The 23,902-nt window shown below is 46.8% G+C and overlaps 8 protein-coding genes across 8 annotated transcripts; 4 read left to right on the forward strand and 4 right to left on the reverse strand.

Annotated features, from left to right (window-relative positions):
* Positions 1 to 3,677: 3,677 nt before the first annotated feature.
* On the reverse strand, positions 3,678 to 3,869 carry F5891DRAFT_915893 (uncharacterized protein; the record flags this gene model as incomplete). The annotated part of the gene is made up of 1 exon (XM_041373704.1): positions 3,678 to 3,869. A coding segment is annotated over one exon (192 nt), but the record flags the coding sequence as incomplete, so codon positions are not given.
* Positions 3,870 to 3,946: 77 nt separating this feature from the next.
* F5891DRAFT_915420 (uncharacterized protein) lies at positions 3,947 to 4,156 on the reverse strand (the record flags this gene model as incomplete). Its single annotated transcript, XM_041373696.1, has 1 exon — positions 3,947 to 4,156. A coding segment is annotated over one exon (210 nt), but the record flags the coding sequence as incomplete, so codon positions are not given.
* Positions 4,157 to 5,853: 1,697 nt separating this feature from the next.
* Positions 5,854 to 6,782, forward strand: F5891DRAFT_1185660 (uncharacterized protein; the record flags this gene model as incomplete). The annotated part of the gene is made up of 6 exons (XM_041366578.1): positions 5,854 to 6,003; positions 6,058 to 6,207; positions 6,316 to 6,441; positions 6,496 to 6,542; positions 6,573 to 6,647; positions 6,701 to 6,782. The coding sequence occupies 6 exons, from the start codon at positions 5,854 to 5,856 to the stop codon at positions 6,780 to 6,782; spliced, it is 630 nt and encodes a 209-aa protein (XP_041228586.1).
* A 761-nt stretch (positions 6,783 to 7,543) lies between these two features.
* On the reverse strand, positions 7,544 to 9,480 carry F5891DRAFT_1185661 (uncharacterized protein; the record flags this gene model as incomplete). Its single annotated transcript, XM_041366579.1, has 6 exons — positions 7,544 to 7,708; positions 7,758 to 8,539; positions 8,594 to 8,709; positions 8,762 to 8,776; positions 8,830 to 9,184; positions 9,243 to 9,480. The coding sequence occupies 6 exons, from the start codon at positions 9,478 to 9,480 to the stop codon at positions 7,544 to 7,546; spliced, it is 1,671 nt and encodes a 556-aa protein (XP_041228587.1).
* Positions 9,480 to 11,095, reverse strand: F5891DRAFT_1019905 (40S ribosomal protein S6). The gene is made up of 7 exons (XM_041361104.1): positions 10,970 to 11,095; positions 10,892 to 10,911; positions 10,787 to 10,838; positions 10,278 to 10,733; positions 10,114 to 10,224; positions 9,990 to 10,058; positions 9,480 to 9,936 (listed from the first exon to the last, which is right to left on the reverse strand). Exons 2-7 carry the CDS (start codon positions 10,908 to 10,910, stop codon positions 9,927 to 9,929), a joined length of 717 nt encoding a protein of 238 aa, XP_041228588.1. The 5' UTR covers position 10,911; positions 10,970 to 11,095; the 3' UTR covers positions 9,480 to 9,926.
* An 87-nt stretch (positions 11,096 to 11,182) lies between these two features.
* Positions 11,183 to 12,132, forward strand: F5891DRAFT_112070 (ribosomal S13/S15 N-terminal domain-containing protein). The gene is made up of 4 exons (XM_041363840.1): positions 11,183 to 11,209; positions 11,260 to 11,302; positions 11,362 to 11,562; positions 11,684 to 12,132. Exons 2-4 carry the CDS (start codon positions 11,269 to 11,271, stop codon positions 11,902 to 11,904), a joined length of 456 nt encoding a protein of 151 aa, XP_041228589.1. The 5' UTR covers positions 11,183 to 11,209; positions 11,260 to 11,268; the 3' UTR covers positions 11,905 to 12,132.
* Positions 12,133 to 17,488: 5,356 nt separating this feature from the next.
* Positions 17,489 to 20,190, forward strand: F5891DRAFT_947795 (thiolase-like protein; the record flags this gene model as incomplete). Its single annotated transcript, XM_041374760.1, has 5 exons — positions 17,489 to 17,626; positions 19,272 to 19,524; positions 19,574 to 19,754; positions 19,827 to 19,910; positions 19,962 to 20,190. Coding segments are annotated over 5 exons (885 nt in total), but the record flags the coding sequence as incomplete, so codon positions are not given.
* Positions 20,191 to 20,285: 95 nt separating this feature from the next.
* Positions 20,286 to 20,904, forward strand: F5891DRAFT_948006 (thiolase-like protein; the record flags this gene model as incomplete). The annotated part of the gene is made up of 2 exons (XM_041374779.1): positions 20,286 to 20,398; positions 20,451 to 20,904. 2 exons carry the CDS (start codon positions 20,286 to 20,288, stop codon positions 20,902 to 20,904), a joined length of 567 nt encoding a protein of 188 aa, XP_041228591.1.
* Positions 20,905 to 23,902: the final 2,998 nt, after the last annotated feature.

Consider the following 23,902-nt stretch of genomic DNA (forward strand, 5'->3'; position numbering starts at 1 on the left):
CTCAAATATTTGCAACAGCAAATGCGGAAGTCATCCTGCAGGACATTCAGGCGGCAGAAAGGACACTGATGGGTAAATGGAATGAGCTTAATGAGTATGTATCACACATGCAGAGTTGTGAAAGACATAGGGTGATGGCGGAGTGTTATGTGCAGTGGCAGGCAAGGAAAATCTTCAACTATTGTCGGGAGGCAGACTTAATAATTCATGGACTGAATCCATACAAGTAGATATATATGTGATATTGATGATCTAGAAGCACGGTACAGAAAGAATGAGAGCTCGTAGATAATGCCGCAGGTGGTGCATATCATCCTCACAGAGTCCTGTTACATGACCTCCTCGTAAGACAGCAGCAATTGCTGCCAATACCCATACTCCACAGTCATAACCATTGGTCTGGACAGGCGTGATCTCGGAAGAAAGTTTAGATGTATGTACCCAAAGACTCAAAGTGTTACTAACTTTCAATGGTCATGCTGTCCATCCGTCAAGTTCAGTTGTGATGTGATGATGCCATTGGCGTGCAATAGCAAGGAGACGAGCAATCAGCTTCATGACATCCTTGGAGTACATAAGCCTCGCGTGAAATCCTTGACACAAGTAAACTTACCTTAACATCAGTTTTCCAAGGTTTTTTCTCAGCCAGACTATCAAAGAGGTGCAATTCTTTGCTGGAGAAGCGAATAATGCACAGCACCCAATGGCCAATATTGGAGGGACGATGGATAGGAAGAATCCAGACATCTTTCTCCCAGTAACGCGTGTATGATACATTACGCCACAGAATGTCATCTGATGCATTATATCGAATGCGAGGGAGGTTGTGGGTTGTTAACAAAGCACAATGACTAGTGGCGACACTTTTGAGTTCAGAAAATAGCAAAACAGCGCACCCATTGATACAAGTGTCATTAAGGAATGCTGTGCGTGAGGTAAGCAAGGCGATGTCCTTCGGCTCAAAAATTTGATGAGGGTATCCATCTCGTGAAGGATGTTCTCTTCGGGTAACTGTTCCTGAACCGATGACATGCTCCTCCTTATGTGGGACGTAGGAGTCATCTATCAGCATGGACTAAAACCTAGTTAACATTCAAATGATTCCTAAAGGACTGGCGCACCTCGGGAGCCTCCCACAAGATGACAGCATGGGCGTCATTGACATGATCCATTGAATCGAAGTCTCAAACCTCCTCTCGACCCAAATCATCCTCTAGAACATCAGCGAGAGCAGCATGTTCAAATTCAACTACTGGCAGGTCAAGAGGCTCAGCAAACTCGACATCACTGAGTTCTCCCTCAGGATCAGGTACTTCCAGTAATGTAGTGCTGAGCCAGTGCACGTTTGGCGATTGGACACCACCTGAAAGGGTGATGGCAATCTCCAGCGCATCCTTGGCACGGGACGTGAAGCGAAGCGAAGAGGCTAATGGGTTCGCCCAGCGGGTTTGAAGTCTGAGTAACTGATTGTGGCGCTGCCTCAGCAAGACAGATATAAGTTCACCTGTCTATGCATTAAAAAAAATTCCTACAACAATAAGAAACCTACATCCTGGTGTGCGGAGTGCAAGCTTGAGTGCAGCAAGTTCCTCCCCAAAGAAACGACAAAGATTGTCTGCCTCGATACCGAGTCGCTTCTGTTCTTCTCGGCAGCGCTCACGTTTCAGAAGTGCACGGATTCCGTCTCTGACATCAGCATCTTCCAACCACTGAGGAACTTGTCCTGTCGATGGCATAATCCACACATCTTCCATTAGATTGGGATCACTACGTAGCTCTGCAAGCTTGGTCGGGAGAGGATTAGGTAAAGGAATCCCCCAAGAAGGGTCATATAACACTTCTAAGCGCTCACAGTAAGCATTAAACTTCCTGAGTGCAGTCAACAGAGTGGGTTGGCGTTTCACAATAGCTTTTCAGGTTTGTTGATGTAGTTTTGTGCCTAAACGACTATCAGTTGATAGCAAATCACAGGTATGAATGATTTACCTAACACCTGCTGAGCACCGCCAACTGCACAGTCAAGTTTATCCCACTCAAAAAAGCTTGTGATTGCCCGTTTGTGGATGTTCATTTTCAAGTCACACGCCATCAGAAGAAGCCGAACAAAGTCTAAATTGATGCCTTCTAGTTCAGGGAATTGGTCGTGAATATTGAGGGATGCATATAAAACTTCGACTTTGGCCATAAGACGATCGTGACCTCTCTCAAGAGCCTCGAGAGTGTCTTGCGAGGCAGTTCCTTTCTCAAGCATGAGCCTGGTGGATTGTAGTGCTGTATCAGAGGTATCAAGGTCAGCCTGTAGGGTCAATACAGTGTCTAACTCCTTTTTAAGGCGAGCAGGGGCGTCTATGAACAAACGTAACTTGTATCGTATTCAATATCAACTAAAAACACTTACGTGCACGGACTGACAGCTGCGAGCTTTGTTGCTGAGACCATTCTGACTCGAGATCATCAATAGCAAGCTCGCATTGATCCAGGGCCTCTTGGACAGCAGTTGCCTGGTCATTAACACCACACTTGAGGTGTCATCAAATCCAATCACCTAAGTCACTTTGCATTTCAGATCCTATAGCTGCAGCCTGACGGTCGATCAGCCAGAGATGGTGCTGACTCTGACGTTATGCAATAAGACTTGAATCAATGACAAGAATGAAGAAGGCGTACCGATGATGACCTCTCAACACCAATTAGGCGCACCAAGCGAGACCAGAGCCTCTCGGTTCCTTCTCCATCTGAAAGACCCAGCCCAATACACATGCGTGGGTTGTACACTAGCTGGCATGCCCACTCATGCCCATAGGCATGCATGGCAGTGGTTGCCAAGCACAAACGTGAGATGATACTGCCAGGGAGAATGTCATACTAAAGATGATGAGTGGATGAACCTAAATGGAGACCAGATGGACTTACCTTGCTAAGGGATCGGGCAAGGACACACCCGATGTCATACAAAGCTACAACCGTAGCATAAGGTGGGATCAATGAGAACAAATGTTCCAGGAGGGCCACCAAATATTTTTGCTGTTCTCCCGGAGAGTCGATATTAGCAAAAAAAAGAGGGATATCATGACGACATATGAGTGCCATGACGCCAGTATCATCAAAGCTATCCATTGCTGCCTTCTGTTTTTTCCCATCAGCTGCTTCGTATGCTGTTTCACATTGATCGATAGCCTCATCAGGAACGAGGGGTACAGCTGACTTGGCAGGCCTCTTACGTTGGGCCTCTATGTGGCGGCCAACATCATCAACATACTGTTTTGGAAGGAAATAAGTGGGGTCATAAAAGTGGGGGCAATCCCCTGCCGCACACCGATGGCGGTGGTGGAAGTTGCCATCTGTGGCAGTGTGAATGTCTCCTCCGTCAGCAGTAGGTTTCCCAAACATCGTCCCTCCAAAACATGCTGGACACCATTGGATAAGTATGGGTGCGCAGCGGCCTCTACGTAGGGTAGACAAAGGTGATGAGGTGGAGACGTGATCCTCTGTTTGAGGACGAAGGGTCGCCACCTGGTCACGGCTATTCTGCAGGGCTTCTTTGACTTGACGTTCTATTTGGACTTGAAGAATGTCGTACCATTGTACGGCATAGCCCAGGCCTCGACAAAAAGGATCCTGAATAATTTCCCCCTAGTGCAACAAATCAGTTTAAACATATGCCATAATGAATTACTTACTCGGGTGTCTGTCATGACAAAACCTCTGCGACAGTAGTGCGTTTTTAGAGCCGACACTAAGGCATTGATGGCATCACAGGACCGTTTGAAAAGTGCCCGATAGAATGATAGCAGTTCGATGGAGACAGCCATACGAGGTTGTGAGGGAGCGGTTGGAAATAGACCATGGTGAAGCAGCACTTGGGGAAGCATGGAGCATCTACAACTGAGGACATCGATAGACATAAATCCTGAATGGTGTTCATTTGTCAACATGGTGTAAAGTCGTAGATAAGAAACCTACTGTCAAAAAATAAACACGCGATTGATGTTCGCTTTTGAGGGCACGAAAGTGTTGCACATGCAGAGATAACCTTGGGAGTGATCTCCAGTGCTGTCGCTAGTGTTTGTGCCAAATATTTGAGATGAGGTTCGACAAGGAAGGGTATCAGTGTTTTCCAGCTGCTATACGACAAATCCGTAGCCTTGTCAGGCAAAATGCGACATTTGACTGGAGATTTTTCTACAAGTATGTCGGAAGGAGGTTCTGATGGGATTTCGAAGTCTGGATCAGGAATTTCGGCCAAAGCGTCAGTTTGACTGGTGTCAGAGACAGTTTCAACCGCATCTACAGCATGAACTTTACTCTGTTTGGGCTCGGGGTTGATCAGTTGCTGCATACGAGCTAGCAGTTGACGGTGTTTGGCTTGCGCGCCAGGTAACTCAACATGTTTCTGAGTTTTTTTCTTATCTCTGGGTTTCTTTGGGCTGACGAAATGGTGGCCTAGTCCAGAAGATACACATTGAGCTCCACAAGTAGGAGCAAAAGCACTGGTTGAGACCATGGTGAAAGGGAGAGTGTGAGGGAAAACTATGACTCACTAACACCTCAAACTTAGCGGGCAATATAGACATGGATTCCTGTGGCCCAAGAGCCCCCAGAGCATATAGATCACCCTGCTCGAGGCGTGCGAGGAATGCTGGAGGTGTGCAATAACGAAAGGAGGGTAGGTTCAGGTGCTGCGAGCACCTCGCAAGCCACGCCAGGAGGTGCTGGATGTAATGTAAGAGGCATGTTATTAATAGAATGGTGGGAGGGCGCACCTCAGAGGTAAGTTTCCCACAACATAGAAACCCTACCTCAAAGGTCTCTATTGATGCCGAGAAGTAATGCCTGAGGTGAACTCAACTTCATCGAATATTTCTGGGGGAAGTATAAGTCACACAGATGTGCCCCAGAGATGTTGGCACACACTTTTGACTGATAGAGACATCATAATTCTATATGTGGCCAAATTGCTGCCTTGTGAGAAATATATCTCACTCAGATTTAACTCAATCAAAAATTCCTCTTGTAGGATTATTGTACTTATCAAAAGGATCATTTCTACAAGACAAAATGAAAATCTGATTTTTTTCAAAGGGGGTGGGAAGCTTGCACAAAAGTAGTGGTGGCTGAGTGGTGCACACCATACTACAGCTGCTACCAATGACTACTGCTCACCAGTGCACTACTCACTGGGCAGGAACTTGGACATCCTTCCAAAGAAGTTTTCCACACACAGGCTTCAGACAGTGACTTTTAGAAGGTGGTAGGTGCGATGCTGGGTCCATGCCAGATGGGGGTGCACTGTATGCATTGATAAGGTTAGCAGTGTCATGGTAGCATGTACCTAGGTGATTTAAAAGTCAGCCAAAATACGCCACTTGGCCATATTTTTGCCACCAGACTGTGGATATATCCACCATAGTGCCGTACTACTCACCACACTGTTTTGCGCTGGAAGGGTGGTTTCAGTGACCTTCTGATTTACTTGGTTGAGAACTAGCTATAGCTAGTATTTGGTTTTCGTGGTCTTATGATCAATTTCAGTGCACTCTTGAGCCTCTTCGAAAGTATCACTCAGCTTCAACTATGTTACATCAGGAAAAACCCCCTTGTGATATCAGCGAAAATTCAATCAGATTTTACCAAAGGCAGAAAATCAAGTACCATTTTCTCAAATGCGCAAACATAAGATCCAATATTCAACAAATTTGACCAATGTGATAAATGGCCCACCAAATTCACAAAAATGAGAGAAAATTGTTTCGTACATTGGCAGTTCTAGTAGTCATTTTCGACCAATAATGTTATAGTATATGATTATACTAATTTACATATGCTGTGAGCCGCACATTGGACTTCCAACAGATGAGCCTTTCTTGCCTCCTTGCACCATCTGATCTTGGTGTCCCAATGATCTGCTATACTGATGTTGTGTACAACAGATGGGGAGGGATTTGTAGATGTGAGAAACAGCTTATGAAGGATCTGAAGTATGTACATGCATTATCTTTGGTGGTATGTGTATCATGTTTGCTTCAGTTGATGACAGTCATCTCAATTCATTTGCAGCCTGAAGGTCATATTGGTGGCATCCACGAGAACATCAGGAAGGCTGTGCAAGCACATGTTGCAAGCCACTATGGTCTTATGAAAGGTGCTGATGAGAGAGTCACAGACCTTCTCAAGAATAATGCTTATATATATCCTGCAAACACGAAGGTTCATTTGCCATGTATTCTATCTTGGAGCTGATTGTCTCATACATTACAGGGGGACCCTATCTGAACCAAACTGTTTCAATTGCCGGCAATTTTGAACACAATCAAGGATGCTTTCTTCAACGACAAGCTTGCAGTGGGAGTAAAGTGGCATGGTCATCTCACATCCACATTTGAAGATCATCCCGACAAGGCTGAGCTGCCTGTCGCAATGGTGGTGCTTGCTAGCACTGTGGTATGTTTTGTTTGCTGTGGGTATGTTATACATTGATGAATCACATAATTCAAGGTATGCTCTATCATCATGCAGTACTCCACAGATTTCAACTCAGAAATGTATGGCGGGATCTATTGAACGTTGGTCAGCGTGTTGAATGGCATCTTCAAAGCGAGCAAATGCAAATATCATGTATTCATGCACTCATTGTATAAGACAGTCTAGTGAGTTCTAAAGTTGTTGACACTGCTGGCTATCATCTGATTGCATATTGTAGTGGGTCGAAGCGCAAGACTGAGGAACCTGATGCAGCAGATAGTCTCATGTTCCTCGATATAGAGGGTATGGTGGAGGAATGATGAATATGGGTCATTCGTTTGTATTTTCTAGATTTGATATTCAATGCTATTTATTTGATGGTATGGGATCAATTGGACAACGGCCTGAAAATACTGTTCTTATTGTCGCGAATTGTTATGGTTCATCAGCTTACCCTTCACTTCGTCACCTTTGCACATTTCACTTATTCACAGAACTTCACAGAACATTCTACCTAATTCCATCGACATCACATCATACAACTCTTACTATGATTATTCCCATTGGACAATTACCATTCAGGCTCCTATTCTATATTGGAGCTCTGCTTTAACTCTTACTTATATAGTTAGTAGTTACACTGTATGTTTCTCTTTCTTGACCTTAGCAATCTACTCTTGTAAATCTACTGCTCGTAGTCTAGGGGGATTCATTGTTAACTGTAACACGAATTGAGATCCAATTGGCAAAAATCTTCAAGGGACTAAAATAATTTGTCGAATTGATGAATTTGTCGAATGCTCGCAGATTGACGCAAATTGGATCACATTGGATCCAATTTAAGAATGAGGATTTCCCTGATGTAGGTATTCCCCGTATCAAAGCTCGAAAATATGTTTTGATTCAGCGTTCATCGAGGAGCATGTTATTTTCATTGGCTGTCTGCCCAATGCATAGTTTGTTGTGTGGTCCATACCTGACACGCGCGGCGCGCTTAACTCGTAAAATTATTGCTGTGGTTACAAGGACTGTGTACAAAAGACGTGTATATGTCAGTAATAATGCATTTGAATTGTATATCCTAAAAATTATATGGCTCCCGCCGTCTGATGCACTTTGGTTGCGGTCTCTTCCATTCCCCTTTGTTTGGGTCTGGCCATAAGGAAGCACTGTCCCATTGGGTTCGATACGGTTCACCGGGAGCCGGGAAAAACCCAAAGGGCCAAGTGAGCAAGTAGCACATCTCCTACACAACGATGTCAGTCATTTTGTAAACAGCTTGACTGGATTACTACCTCAAAACCACAGGCCGGTCGGCACTTCGCCCACACGCTCCAGTCTAACCAGGATATTAACCGTCTCAAATCCTCCTTCCATTCGCCCATGAGGGTATGTATGTGATCGGCTTCAGGGCGTTGTTCCGGAGGATGAAGGGGGTCAACTCCAATAATTATTCCAGAAGCCCACATCTTCGTGGCGATGCGGCATATTTCATGCGTAGTTTCCTGCACCGCCTGCAGGAGCAAACGCTCAGAGGGCATCAATGTCGTTCCCCGAGCTACTATGGAGGCCGTGTGCGATGTAGCACATTCCCGAAAAACTGGCGCAGCCCACACATTTGTCGTGTTGGCAGTGACAGATGTATTGGGAGGTAGAGCTGAAAACACAGTGTAAGGCAAAAGCACGGTGCGCAGCCGTCTCTGAATTTGTTGTGCATGGTCAAAGATCGACCTGTCGTCCAGCGTCATGTTCAAAAGGTGCTGCATAAAATCCAGGCGGCTGGCATATCGATCAACCACCACCCGCAAGACCGTTTTCCAGTCAATACCGCTGGTTGTCACGGGTGATCGTGTTAATACTTGATCTAGCCTGTCTCGGACGTGTTCTATATCCTCCGATGATATTCCTCCCACCCGATGATCCCACCGCTCCAAGCCTACACGGCGCGGCACCAAGGAAGGAACGAGAGAGGTGTCGTAAAAAGAGACGAGCCCTGAAAAATCAAGGATAATTCGGGTCTCTCCTGGATAATTTTCGCGCCATGAAGTGGCATGCATTAATTCAAAAGCTTGATACACTAATGTCCGATAATCAATCAGACCTATTCCAAAACATGGATATGGTCGCTCACCGGTAGTGGGGTCCTCTGGCATATTCGTAGGGGGGCCGCTGCCGATGTGGGTGCTCTCGAGATTTAGGAACGAAACGACCTCCATGTGAGAGGTAAAGTCACAGATCATGATCTCACTATGATCGTCGTCAATAACATATTGCCAAGGAACTACATATAGGTTCGCACAAATTCATTTCCATCCTATAACTCACAAATCAGCATAGGGCATTGACGCATCTCAAAATCCAACGAACCTCACAAAGCCATTCAAACCATACTTTTGACCCCATTTACACAGATCCTTAATGCGCTGCTTTTCATTCCACACCCACTCGGGTTTCATTTTTGACCATGCCACGAGATCTTGAGTGTCCATAGTGCCCTCAAGGAGGTTCGCAGCGCTGCTTCCGTCAAAATAGAGCACTTTCATCGACCGAGTGACTGCAAGGGTGAGGTGCCAGCATCCTGTTTCAATTGGCCCTTTGGAGAACATTATGGAGTGATCTGGCTCCACAGCCACCCAATCCAAAGCGGTCGGTATACGGGGACTGGGGGCTCCATGGTAGAGGAGAGTGCCCACGGGAACAGTCCCTGGGACTATTGTATGACCTGCAGAACGTAAATGATCAGTTGTGACGTCTGCGTGGCGTTCGGTATTTTTAGATACCAATACGATACCGCGTGTTCGCCCAGTGTTGAAGCAGGGAATTGGCCGTTTCGAACACCAGATGTCCTGTCGCGTTCATCACAGGCGCTTTATGAAGATCCCATTGTCCAAGATCATCTTCGACCCCCGCCGGGCGAAAGGATGAAGACGTATGACTCAACAGAGGTGCCTGTGCAGCCAGCACCCGTTCAAAGACAAGAAAAAGCCAAACGGCTATGACTTTCCTTCCAGACAGCATTTCGAAAAAGAGTCAAGCCGCTCAAGGGCCTTTGTAAGTTTAGTTATATACTGGGCGCATTCATAAAGTTATGGTTTGATTCTCTTCATCGATATTATTCCAGTTGTTAAGGTATCATGTGACCTGCGGCAGAAGAAGCAGGGCGAGCGTCCATCAAATCAGACATCAGACCCATCTTATTGGCAAGAGTCGATTGAGTAATGTAACCTAGTCTGTAAATTTAAAATGACACAACAATCAAACATGCGATGGCAAGCTCAGCGATCCAGCTTCAGAAAACACAGGGCTTCGAGAGTAACCCAAACCTTGGAGTACGTCGATATTCACTTGATAATGACATATCAGTGACTGGCTTTAATGCAGATAGTATAGCGTCAAAGCATGGTGTGACATGAGGTACCATAAGAAGCATGACATGAAGTGTGGGATGATGTACGGGGATTATTTTAGGCAGTCCTGAATGAACTATATGAGCACAGAGCCATGGAGGATGATAGTCCAAGACATACTTGTGGTGCGAGGCTTTGATGGCTGCGACCTTGGCCTTCTTCTCAGCAACACGCTTTTGGATAAGGGCACTAAAGGAGATATTACTACGGCGGACCGGGTTTCGTGCAGACAATTATCACTTACTCGTATTCTGCCTTCTGCTCCTTCTGGCGGTCAATCCGGCGACGGTTGAGAGAACGGAGGTGACGGGCGCGTTGCAGACGGATGGGAGTGACCAATCTTTGGATTTTGGGTCTGGGCAGGGAGAAAACTTCAGCCCAGAAAACAAGCAAGGTGACTATACTGACGCCTTGGTGTAAGGTTTGGCGTTCTCCTTCTTCGAACTCTTCACCTCACGCCTCACAACGTACTTCCTGACATCGTCCTCCTTCGACAAGTTGAAGAACCTTCTGATCTTCGTTGCCCTTTTAGGACCAAGTCGCTTGGGCAGAACAGTGTCGGTGAGCCCAGGAATATCATTGTCGCCCTGTTTAACGATGACGACGGAGAGAACAGCAATGTCCGGGCCAACGATGCAACCACGGACAGATTTGCGCTTCCTCTCGCCTGAGCGGCTTGCACGATAGCAAGAGTGGTTGTCGGTCAAGAGAAGTCTGACACGGGAAGGGAGTAGGACGCCCTGCATCATGGGGAAACCTTGCTTGTCGTTACCACCAGTGATACGGAAAATGTAACCCTTCCATTCGTCTCCAAGGATGTCTGCCTCTACCTCTTGCGAGATCTTCTTGTCGAAGAAGATGCGGCTAGTTTCAAGTACATTGGTTAGTTTTCAAAGGAAGAGTTGTGCCAATCGTACAATCTTCTCTCATCGTCGATGTTGATAGTCTTTTGAGCCCCAGTGGCCGGGTCTGGATAGAATGTCAGTTCAGAGTGGTTTGAGCATATTGGACATCAAACGTACTGGCAATGTTGATCTTCATACTGCCCACGGAGAACTGTCAATACGAGCTCAAAAGTGATATCAACATTGATAATTCACCTTACGAAAGGGAAATAGGCCTTGTCACCGTGGGCTGCAGCGACGAGGAGGAGTCTTGATTTTGCTGGTTAGCCTGGGCCTAGTATTCAACAGTGGCAGATTCCGGCTTGTGGCTGAAGTGGAAAATAAGGTTTGCTACTATACAGCTGCTAAGCCACATACCAACTCGTCACGCGTCACATCGCCCTTCCGTGAACGCGTCCAACGACACTCCTCAAGACATCCTCTCCGTCAACAAAAATTGTGAGCGTTATGCGAGGTAGTATTGTTTAAAACTGACAAGATGGTACAGATTCATCATGGGTCGTATGCACGCTCCTGGCAAGGGCATTTGTGCGTAGCAAAAATGTCTTCTATTGATATATGGGATCTATCCTGATCATATTTATCAGCGTCCTCTGCCCTTCCTTACAAACGTTCCCCTCCTTCGTGGCTCAAGACTACTCCAGATGAAGTTGTCGAGCACATCATGAAATTGGCTCGCAAGGGTCTCACTCCCTCTCAAATCGGTGTTACCCTCCGTGACTCGCATGGTATCCCTCAAGTGCGCTTCGTCACTGGTAACAAAATCCTCCGTATCCTCAAATCCAACGGTGCGTGCTTCATCAACCAATCACTTCGCCAAACACTCACACACTGAACTGTCATCTGCCTCGTTGCCGTGCATTTCTGCTACTGCATCTTGTTTTGTACATGCCTTTTGTTTGGGGATAGGAGTGGCACCATCCATCCCAGAGGACCTTTGGCACCTCGTCAAAAAGGCGGTGGCCGTGCGCAAGCACCTTGAAGTCAACCGCAAAGACAAGGACTCCAAGTTCCGTCTTATCTTGATCGAGTCTCGTATTCACCGTCTTGCTCGCTACTACAAGACAAAGCAGCAGCTCCCTCCTACATTCAAGTATGACTCGGCTACTGCTTCTACTTTGATTGCGTGAACGGTAGTAGGCTTTGGCGGATAGTAGCTGTTGGGGCAGATTATATCTCTATTCTTGTCGTACAATCCCCCCACTGATATCATGCAAAAAATAGGCTTATGCAGAACTATGTGCAAATATCCGTTCTCGTGATCATCCCTATCACTCACCAGCTGTTACATTTCCGACCAGCTAGTCGACGAACGCTTGGCGGTATTCATCCCTGAGTGTTTTCAAACGCGGTTCTTCAATTGAATGTTGGCAGCCTATACAGTCTTGATGGAGCCGTCTTGTAGTGATGCGGCAGACTCATCATCCTGACCACGCGGCTTCAAGACAAAGCGGCCAGTATTGCAATGTTAATAATACTAAGTACACATACGTCAGTGGTTTAGTGGCGGTTCTGATAGGAGGACAGCGTTGGCGAGAGGGGCGATTGCAGGAATTTCCAGGCTATTTCCAGGAGTATTAACAACGATGGCAATTTGTGCTCTTGATCAGCTCGTAATTAGCCCTGACTACGCTGCTCTCTGGACGACATCCATCATCGTGACGTCAGTCTTAGCTGGTCAAATGGTCGATCATAGTCACATTCAACCCAAACAGTCTGCACAAGACGTATTGGTGAGTGTCATCAATACAATTCGTAGTTTTGTATGCACAGGTAGTATGCTTGACCACTTTGCAACAGGGTTTTGGAGAGTCTGGGAAGCCCATCTCCTTTGTAGAAGGAACGGATACGACTCCCCAAAGACTCAGTTAATTTGTGCGAGACGCCATGAAATGGTAAGGAATTCAAGATAAGAGTGTTGCTGTACGCATAAAGGATGTTAAGTAGAAGTCAAGTCCATTTAAGGCAGCTTAAGTAACGTGTTATTTTACTGATGAAGTGTGGGAATTGTCACGAAATCAATAGTTTGCTGATGCAGTCATCATGTATGGTTGAGTCCAACATGATTTGCAGGCCATTGTAGCACGATAACATCGAATTGATTTGTTTGAGGCAAACCATTAGCTTTGTTTACCACTTGATTTGGAGTGGAACTAGTCTGAGCTTTTCGTAGCTTGCAAACCTGCGCACTTCGAGTCACGGCGATTAGGAATTCGTCTTTCCTCTACAAAGCCAAGGACGACAGTGTGATAGCCCATAGCAGAGTTACGCCTTTCTCAGGTCTCCGTTCACTGATGCGCAACTGGGCAGAGTTGCCGACTACAGTTTGCTCAGGCCATCTGCAGTGTATGTAGTGATGCCGCAGTCCGGTTCTGAACTTCGGTTCTGACCTGAACCCTCCCGGACCGGACCGTGGGTTCGGTCCTGGGTTCGAAATAGTATAAGGACCGAACTGATTATTAAGTTCAGCGTTCGGCTGCTGCCTGAATACTGTGAACCCGTTCGAACCCGTTCGAACCCGTCTGAACGTGTTCTCATATTCTTTGCATGATCCACCAATATATCTGCTCTGATCTTCTGGCAACCGGCATGTCGATCGATCTCGGGACAATCAATAGCGGATCGGACTTCGCAGCCAAAACACCCAACACATTTCCATTGGCGAGATCTGACTTCCCTGGTAATCTACTCGATGTTCTGGTAAGCCTAATGTTAAACAAATGTTAATCTTTATTCAGACTTCAATGGTCTTTATTTTCAGAACATATTCTCAGGTTTCTCGTTCTGGTACTTCAAGCTTCAACACCAAGTAATTGCATGGCAACAGGATGTTCAAGGTGCGTCATTTTTTTGATCTCTTATCATAAAATTTGGAATAAATGAGCTACTTACTACAGGTTCAATCTTCACCCTCCTTGCTGCACAAATGTCGTGCGCACTTGGATCTGATGGCCAACTCAAGGATGCTAGTGCCATCGATTGGTACAATGATCCTGACGATGACACGCCCATGCTTCCTCCACCTCCACCTCCTGCATCCAATGGCAAGCTAACTGCCTTTGTGTCTCGCTCAGGCCGAGCTGTTAAACCGACAGAAAAAATCCGCGATGCTGGCAACACGACTCCAGCCAAACGAGTGGCTCCAGCGCCTCCCCAAGGACAGCCTGCACCCAAGCGAGTGCAACGTGGGTCCCGTCTGGTCCGTCACCATGATGACGATGACGACGAACCTCCTGCACTAGAGGATTGTTCAGATGATGAAGAAGAGGCCGAAGACAATGACGGGGAGGAAGCTTACGAGCGGACCAAGGTATTTGGAGACAAGGACCGTGAGGATCGCAAGCATAAGAAGAAAGAGGAGCGCAGTGGGGATTTGAAGGTAGTATTTACTCAGGAGAAGGGACGCATCAATCCGCACACCCAAGAACCCGAAGATGGCTGGTGGTGCGAGATATGCAGGTATGTTTTTACTTTTACTTTGAACGTCACACACATAACTAACTTTGTCAATTCAAGAGCCAATGATGTACCCACCAATCAGTGCTTTTTCAAAGGCAGTGTTTCGACTCGCCGCACCCATATCGCTCGAAATGCGAAGTGTCACTTTCCAATATACCGCGACCGCTGCAAAGAACGAGGTATCAAGATGCATGATCGGGCGATACCTCCTAACTGCAAAGCAACCGACGACTTGCAGAAAACGTTAGATGCCTCCCTCACGCCTAAAATTCCTGAATTCACCAAGACCGGTCTAATGGATTACATTGTTGAGCTTATCGTGTCTGAGGACGAGGTGAGTGTTTTTTTTTGTAATCGTGACTTAGGATGTTCATGCCATAGATAGGCATTCCAACTCGTTGACAAGGGACCCTTTCGCCGGCTCCTTCAATACCTCCGGCCTTCCCTTTCAGACAGGGATATTCCTCACCACACCAAAACTCGAGATGAAATTCTTGAACGGGCGCAGCTTGCCGTTCAACGTGTCAAGGAAAAACTTAAGCAAGTTGATAGCAAGATTTCGATCACGTTCGACTCATGGACCTCTGAACCTGGGGTACCTTTTCTCTCCGTCACCGCGCATTATATTGACTCCCCAGCTGGGAAACCTCATGAGTGGGAGTTGAAGACAGAGCAGCTTGCATTCACCATCATCAACGGCAATCACAGTGGGAGCAACATTGGACGAATCCTGATTGAAACTATCAATAACTATGGCATCCGCACTAAGGTTGGATGGTTTACAGCTGACAATGCTACCAACAACGACACAGCAATTCAGACCGTCGCGCTTGCTATCGACCCTTCCGGCAAGAAATGGATTGCTGGGGAACACCGTGTGCGGTAAGTGAACTATTTAATATCGTGATTTATATATATTGATGTCTACTATTCAGCTGTATGGAGCACGCCTTGCACTTAGCTGCGAAACACTTTGTCGAGGAGGTCGCACCCACACCAGCAAGCGTGCTCCTCAAGAACATGGCCGATGAAGATGACGATGATGAAACGACTGATTTCGAGGTTGCCGACACCGCAGGAAAAGCCCTCGCACTTGTTACGCAGATTCGGAAATCTCCCCAAGCACGCACTTTTTTTCAACAGTGTTGTGTCGAGGTCAATGAGCCGAAGCTTGAGCTTTTGAAATGGATTCGCACGCGATGGGCCTCACTCTTTGGTATGTTGGAGCGCACCCTTAAGCTACGCAAAGTAAGTTGGTTTCTATCCCTATGCCCAATACTAACTCAATTTGATCTGCCGCAGGGGGTGAATAGATTCATACAACTGGCGGATGACAGTGACGAAGTCCCAAACTTGCAGGGCAAGTCATATGGAGCATTCAAGCTTTCAGCCGAAGAATGGAAGAAGTTGGAATTGATGCACGACGTGCTTCAGGTATGTGCGAGTGTCCAGTCGAGTCTCAAATGTTGTATTAACCTACTGTATAACCAGGAACCTGCCAATGCACAACAATCGTTTTCGGCGACTCGTGAACCTACTGTATGGCGCGCAATTCCAGTCCTCGAGTATCTCCAACAAACTTGGCAAAACATGGCTAGTTCTTCGAAGTTTGACGACTTTTCATCCGCAATCAACTCTGGCCTCGACAATATTCGCAAATGGTACCACAAGATTGACGAAACTGATGTTTATTTTGTTTGCCTCGGTATGTGTTTTATTTACTATGATGCCCTATCTAATGCACAATGTAGCGCTTGATCCTAACTATAAGGTGGCATATGCGAAGGGTAAATGGGAGCCTCACGACTTCGACGAGGGCATGAGAAGCTTGCGGAAGGTTTTTGACAAATATTATCATCACAACTCCTCGCCCGCTGCTGCAGAGCCGTCTATTGCAGCTCCTGCCTCGCTTGCTCGCCATGGGTCATACGGCCATAGCTGGATGCGCGATGCTGTCAAAACTCGTGTCGCAAATGACACCGCAAATCGAAGACCTCGCCAGGAGCTTGACGACTACCTTGCTGCCCCATTAGAGGATGTTGAGAATATAGTGGCGTGGTGGGGTGTGAGTTTTTTCGCATCGCATTTCCTTGCAAGTTGACTCATTATGCCTTTAGCACCATTCCGTTCAATATCCCACCATCTCACGCATTGCAAAGGATTACCTCGCTATTCAAGGCTCTGCCGTTGCATCTGAACGAGCCTTTTCGAGTGGCGGCATCACTGGGACTGCGCGCCGTAATCGTTTGTTGCCAACAACATTCGAGGCCCTTCAGTTATTGAAGAGTGGGTACCGTCAAGGCCACATTTCTGCAACGGTTCAAGCTGAGTTTGCTGCTGCTCACGAACACTATGCCATGGACGAAATTTAGCTACTCATTTACGGTTCATGTATTTCTTGCAATTTTTGTCAAATTATATGTAGCGTTCGAGCGTTCGAACGCGTTCTGAACTTGAACCAAACGCTTGTGAACGCGTTCATAAGGGTCCGGTCCAGCGTTCGCCCTCCTTGCCTGAACGCGACCGATGGTCCAGTTCGGCGTTCGCATTTAGAGGCCTAAGAACCGAACCGAACCGGACTTCGGCACCACTAAGTGTATGTGATGACAGGCAGTACTTTTCGGTAGTATTACAGGTCTGTGAGATGGTAGGACTAATACTATCGTAGTAAGGCCGCGGACGCGCCAGTTCCCCAAGCTTCAAGGTCTACATTATAAAAAGCTGGGTCAAATGTCAGATATTATTATAACAGGTGTCGTTGGCGTCAGAAAATTCAACATATCAGGTGATGTCTGGATTCGGTAATTTTGGTGATGACATCGATGATCGCTACACAAACTTCCGACTGGTGGCATGTGTTCAACAACCTGCCACGTGATTTCTTTGACACTTGTTCTAACAGCTCAGATACGTTAATACCGCCGCCAGGGTCGATATAATAACCGGTGGCCACCTGGCAGCTTGTGGCTCCATCAATGATGAGTTCGATCAGAATCGATGATGATGAAACCAATGTCGTTGGCTTGCTGGTTAAACTACACTGGCAATGATCAGAAATTCGTCTGGTTTATCCTGCGAACTTTCCTGATGGACAGAGGTTCAAAAGGAAGCTCTCCACTTGCTGAAGTTCATCATAACTCTTCCTCATATGAGATAGCATCATGGTTTTTTCACAAGAGCACCCCCCTGTCGCACTGGTAGGCTTGTACCCGATCAATTCGGTGTTGCCTAACATTTTCGTTCATCAATTGGCAGGTCGGCATTTCTGCAGAGCTACCAAGCGGTCCTCGTGGAACAAGCAACCTTGACTACCCATCATTCTTTGACTTCCTCATGAACGAGTGCGAAGCCTACGAGAAAATCCCGGGCGATAGATTCAACATAGATGCGTGCGTCTGTCTCACTAACTTGCCACCGTTCAACCATTGACTTGATCCCTAGCATCAGTGAACCCGTGAGGAAAGTAGATAGCAATAAATAACAATATATAGTACATAATCGCAAGAACTAGCATAATTTTGCTATCGACAATCACATTGTTATGTTTGACCTTATAGAGGAAAGACGCGTCCCTGATTATCGTATAAAATGTTATGAAATGCCATAACGAAAGGGAGGTTCACAACTCCGAAGCATCAAATAATTGACGTGAAAATATAAAGCTTTACAATGCTTTATCTAATTGCAAAATTTACATGATATCTGCGAGAATGATACTACCTGGAGTAAGTTAGACAGAACTACCAAAAGCGCCAGCATGACAGATTGCCTACAACAACCTGTCATTTTGTCACCAGTACCAAATTATTCTCATCCTCAGCACTCGTTTTGTGAAGCAAATTAATTTTATTTATATTTAAATACTACATATGTAGTTACAGGACAAAAAGAAAACAGGAAAAGATAGCGGAGAGATGAATGAAAGGAGGGACCAAGGTCAGCAAGGAACCACGAAAAAAGGCCAGCAAGGAGCCACGAGGAAAGGAAAGGAAAGGACCACCATGAACGGCCAGAGGAAGGAACCATGAGGGAAGGACAGACCACCACGAACGGCCAGGAAGGAACCACGAGGAAAGGAAGGGCCATGAGGAAAGGAAGGGCCACCACGAACGGCCAGGAAGGAACCATGAGGAAAGGCCAGGGAGGAACCACCACGAACAGCCAGGCAGGAACCACCACGAACGGCCAAGGAGGTACCACAAGGAAAAGGCCAGGGAGGGACCACCACAAATGGGAGGAATGAAGATGCTGAGTCGAGAGGTGGTGGTAGTAGCGGTGAAAGAAGGATTGAAAGGAACTTGCGTGTAAATTTCCGTCCTGCGCAAACAATGACAAATCAATTTCAACCACTTGCGCTGGTCACATGATTTGAGGTTGTCCGAAAATTCTAAGGTAAAATTTGAGGCTGAGGTGATAGTCACGTGCATGATTTTGGATGACATTGTAATTCACGCAATATTTGAACCGATCTATATAGTTTTGTAAGTCAAAAATAAATGAGGTAATATGATGTTGCTCAACAAACGGTACCTAATTACACTATCATACCTCGCTGGTTGAAGCTCTCATAAGAATATAAATTAGGTTACAAGTGCTAACGGTTCTTTCCACGATAAAGTCTTATATCACTTGGTAGTTTAAAACATAAATGAGGGAACATGGCATGAGTCAACAAATATAACTTAACCATGCTATTGCATATTGATTGCTGCAACGGCGCAATGTTGTAATCTTGTTGCGAACTCCTCATGGTAAAATGAATTTTCAGAGATTCATGGCTATGTACCGATAACTAATATTTATTGCTGTATACATAGGTATATTCAGCCGTAGCAAAATGATATCATCTTATACTTCCCACGGCTACAAAATCAAGGACTCATGAATTCACTGATGTAACAGCTGGTGAGTGATAGGGATGATCACGAGAACGGATATTTGCACATAGTTCTGCATAAGCCTATTTTTTGCATGATATCAGTGGGGGGATTGTACGACAAGAATAGAGATATAATCTGCCCCAACAGCTACTCTTAAGGGAGTCAATATCGATGAAGTGGCTGCCACACATGGCACATTCTTGAAAGATTTAGATTTATTCGATCATATTGAATTCGGAATCAGCAGTAAGGACGCTAGGACGATGACGATTGGAACGCGAAAGCTCATTGAGCTGTCGTTCCTGGCCTTATTGGACTCTGGAATTGATTATCGAGGAAAGAACATTGGCGCTTACATGGCAAGTGTCGCCCATGACGTTTGGATGATTTCCGGCGAGGTTGGTTATACCTGTGTTATGTCTCACCAGCTCACCCCTAGTATCCCAGGATGAAACCTAAGCCCGTGGTTCATTGGCATATTTCCCTTCAATGATTGCCAATCGTGTGTCATACCACCTGGACCTACGTGGACCTTCCATTCCAACCGATACTGCATGTAGCTCCAGTCTTTCGGCCTTCCACCTTGCTGTTCAGGCTGTACGCAATGGAGAGTGCGACGCGGCGCTTGTGGGTGGTTGTCAGTTGAATCATAGGCAAGATTTATTTTAGCAGCATTTCTCAAAATTGAAGGTTGAAACGCTGCAACTTGCTAGGTTTATAGATTGGCTGGCATACAGTCAAGGTGGGATTCTCGCTCCAGATGGCAAATGCAAGCCTTTTGATGCCTCTGCTAATGGGTGAGGTGACTTGCAGATCTGTCCGACTCATTGATTAATAATCATTTTAAGATTTTCTCGAGGAGAGGGTGCCGTTGTGGTGGTCATAAAACCGCTTGACAAGGCTCTCCTCGATCATGATCACATCTATGCTACTGTGCGCTATCTCTTGATGATACATAGATTATCGTTCTCATTTTTCACAGATTCTAGGTACTGGCATCAATTCGTCCGGTTCACTCGCTCCTGCAAACTCCCCTGTAGCCTATGCTCAGAGAGATGCAATGCGGAGAGCCTTTAGACAAGCTAGCCGTCAGCCGCACGAAGTCGATTTCATCGAGCTTCATGCCACAGGCTAGTTCAAGAATCTAAGGTCCCCACTTTTACTGATGGTGTATGACCCTAGGAACTGCAATTGGCGATCCAACGGAAGCCAACTGGGTTGGAGAGAGCTTCTTGAAGAATGATAACAAAGAGCTCTATATAGGCAGTGTGAAAGGAAACATAGGGTATGTTGACGGTATCACAATAATCCACTTTTCTCATTTTCCTTCTGCCTAGTCACCTTGAGATTACAGCGTTTCTTGCCTCACTGTGCAAGGTTTGTTCCATGTTTCAGTCAGGAATTATCCCTCCCAATGTCAATCTCCTCAAACCTAATCCGGCTATTCACTGGGAGGACTGCCACCTTCGTGTCACCTTATCGCCAACCTCGTTACCTTGCCAATCCACTACTGGACGCTCGCTGATCTCGTTGGCGAGTTCCGGAATTGGCGGTGCCAATGGTCATTGTGTTGTTGAAGGTCCTCCCACAGCTGATCCTGTAGCGCCGTTCTGGCGGTTGGATGCCATTCAAGCTTCTTGTCTTTTGGTGGCGGGTGGCCTTTCTCCACGTTCCACAACAGCCGTAGGCGAGTCTATACGAGCCATAGATAGTGAAAAATTACCCTCTGTAGCAGCGGCATTCGGACGTCGATCCAGGTCCATGCCTTGGCGTTCTTATGCGGTTACTTAAAACGCTTCTTGGACCCGCACCAAGTGGCACCCCTCAAGGACCCCGAAAAATTTCAACCAAGCCTTTGCGCCCAACGGCGACAAAGACGTCCTCGACGTCCTCGGCGTCCCCCTCGCCCCTTCACATTCTCCATTTCCTCTTTCCTTTCTCTTTTTCTTTTCACTACTAGCTTCTAAACATATAAAATAAATCCCAAACAAAAACTACAAAACATGGCATTAACGCCACTCAACCATGCTAACCAAAACGTACCAGTAACTGCGACCACTAGAGGCCGAAAGACTACTGCAAACAAACCCCTCTTATCAATAAGTAAAGAAATAATAGATCATCTAACTGGCTCCGATGTCAGATCCGAAGTCAGAGACCAAACTGCAGCCAGAAAGTTACTCTTGACGCATGGACTCAATCTCCCCGTCGCTTGCAATGTTATCAAACAAACGGCCCACGCCCTACTAGAATTTAGCGTCACTGCGGCCCTAGGCGCAACACATGTCGACATTCTTCGAGCCATCGCAATCCTGCTTATCGAAGCGGAACAAAACCTTGACGCAGCGAAACTCATTGAAAAAGTCACAACCCTCATACAGGGTCCCATTGCACAGCTAGAAGAAAAAGCCGCGAAAATAGCTGAACTCACTGAGGCCCACAAAACGGCTCTAGAAAGTGCAGCCACAGAGCTACGTGGCAATCTCTCCAACTCGTCTGAATGCATTGAAAAGGCTGTCTTGAACGCTGCTACCGCGTCACAAGACCATCCGACTGCCACACGTCCTGAAGGGACAAGAACTTATGCATCCGCAGTCAGAACTAACGCTCCCCCCGCACTAACCAAAATATTAGCTCGTAGCGACGCACAAGCAAGACAAATCCTTATAGACAGACGCTCATTCGGCGAGATAGACACGCTAAGAGGCCTCACTGAAGCTGAGCTTGTGGCAAAAGCTAAACTAACACTCAAACTAGTAGAAAAAGACGGAGTCGTCATCCCCCCAGAACTAACCTTCCGATCAGCGCGACGCCTCCCACATGGAGGAATCCTATATGAACTCGACTCAGCCGAATCCGTCCTATGGTTCAATACCCCTGCTCACAGAGGAAAATTCGCGACCAACTTCGGATCCAACGCAACAGTCAAAGACCGATCCTTCAACATACTGGTCGAAAACATACCCATCTCCTACAACCCCAGCTCGATACACGCCAACACAGAAGTAGAAACAAAAGGAGGCCTCACGCAAGGGTCAATCACCAAAGCGAGATGGATCAAGCCAATCACTCGCCGGAAACCAGATCAACGGACAGCACACGCCATCATCACCCTCAAATCCAAAGAAAACGCCAACCAAATCCTCCGCTTCGGTATCTCGATTGAAGGCAAGAAAGTCTATGGACGCAAGCTACTACCAGAACCAACCCGCTGCCTCAAATGCCAGTCCTACGACGCACCCCACGTTGCAGCAGAATGTACCCAGGAACACGACACATGCGGAACATGCGGAGCACAACACCGCACGGCCGTTTGCAAAGTAGATGACCCCAACTACTATCAATGTGCTAACTGTGACTGCCAGGGCCACGCATCCTGGAGTCGAGAATGCCCCACCTTCATCAGCAAATGGGAAAACTTCAAGAACCACTCCGACGACGCCAAATATCGATACTTCCCAACTGACGACCCACTCACCTGGGAGGACTCAACAGGTAGCAACACTGAACAATGGAACGAACCCCCGAAGCAGACGCCATGGACGCAACCCGCCACAGACCTCAACACCCACGGGAACTACGGACGACTACTAACGAAGATACCACAGCCTCAGCGACAACAGCAACAGCAACAACAACAACAACAACAACGACCAGCCCAAAGACGCCCTCCTCGAGAAAACCCCAACCGCATCCCAGTGGGAATGGGCTCCCAAGCGCGACTGATGAGCAACTGGCTGAACTCTCAACCACAGACCCAGAACACGCCAAATGAACCTCCCCATCCTCCAATCCAAACGCCGCTAGGATCTACCGCCACAACACCCCTCTGGTTCCCGCCATCAACCCCAGACACCAACTTCGAAAGCCCCCCCTTCACCGGCTTTGAATAATGCAGGACAACCACACCGAACCACAACCCCACACCGACTTCAAAATCTGGCAACAAAATCTACGCAAATCCTCATCCGCATGGGAACATATGCTACAAAACCTCAACCCCAACACCTACGACCTCGCGTGCATCCAGGAACCTTTTCTCAACCAGGTAGGCCTCGCTAACGCCTCCAATCTCAGACGCTACTGGGACGTCATATACCCCACCAATCATCACTCGAACCCCGAACGATCGCAATCTATCTTACTCGTCAACAAGAAACTGTCCAAAAACAATTGGCACATCATCCCGCTCGACTCGTCCAACATCACCGCAATTGAATTGAACGGGAATTTTGGAAAGGTACGCATTTACAATATCTACAACGCTTGTGACCATTCCCGCACCCTCCAATTCCTCGAACGGCACATGATAGCCGAAAACGTCGCTCACGGCGACATCAGAACGGACAACACCCACATGGTCTGGATGGGAGACTTTAACCGTCACCATCCCATGTGGGAACCAACATGCAACTCCCACCTATTTACCGCAGCGAATCTAGACGCTGCGGACATACTTATTAATCTCCTAGCCGAATATGCACTCATACAGACCCTCCCTCACGGTATCGCCACCCTCGAAGCCTCAAACACGAAAAATCACACACGCCCGGACAACGTCTTCTGTTCCGCAGGCATTGAACATATGTTTACCAAATGCGCCGTAGAATACCAACTTCGCCCTGTAAAAACCGACCATTTCCCAATTATCAGCACCTTAGATCTCAAACCAGAACGCATCAATATCGAACAACGACCGAACTTCAGAGATGTAGAGTGGGACAAATTCAGAGAAGCTCTCGCATCCGAACTAGAAATGATTCCCGCTCCCACTAACATTCAGTCAATA

This window comes from Suillus fuscotomentosus, assembly GCF_016647785.1.
Source record: "Suillus fuscotomentosus strain FC203 chromosome Unknown F5891scaffold_14, whole genome shotgun sequence".
In the NCBI taxonomy this organism is placed as follows: Eukaryota; Fungi; Basidiomycota; class Agaricomycetes; order Boletales; family Suillaceae; genus Suillus; species Suillus fuscotomentosus.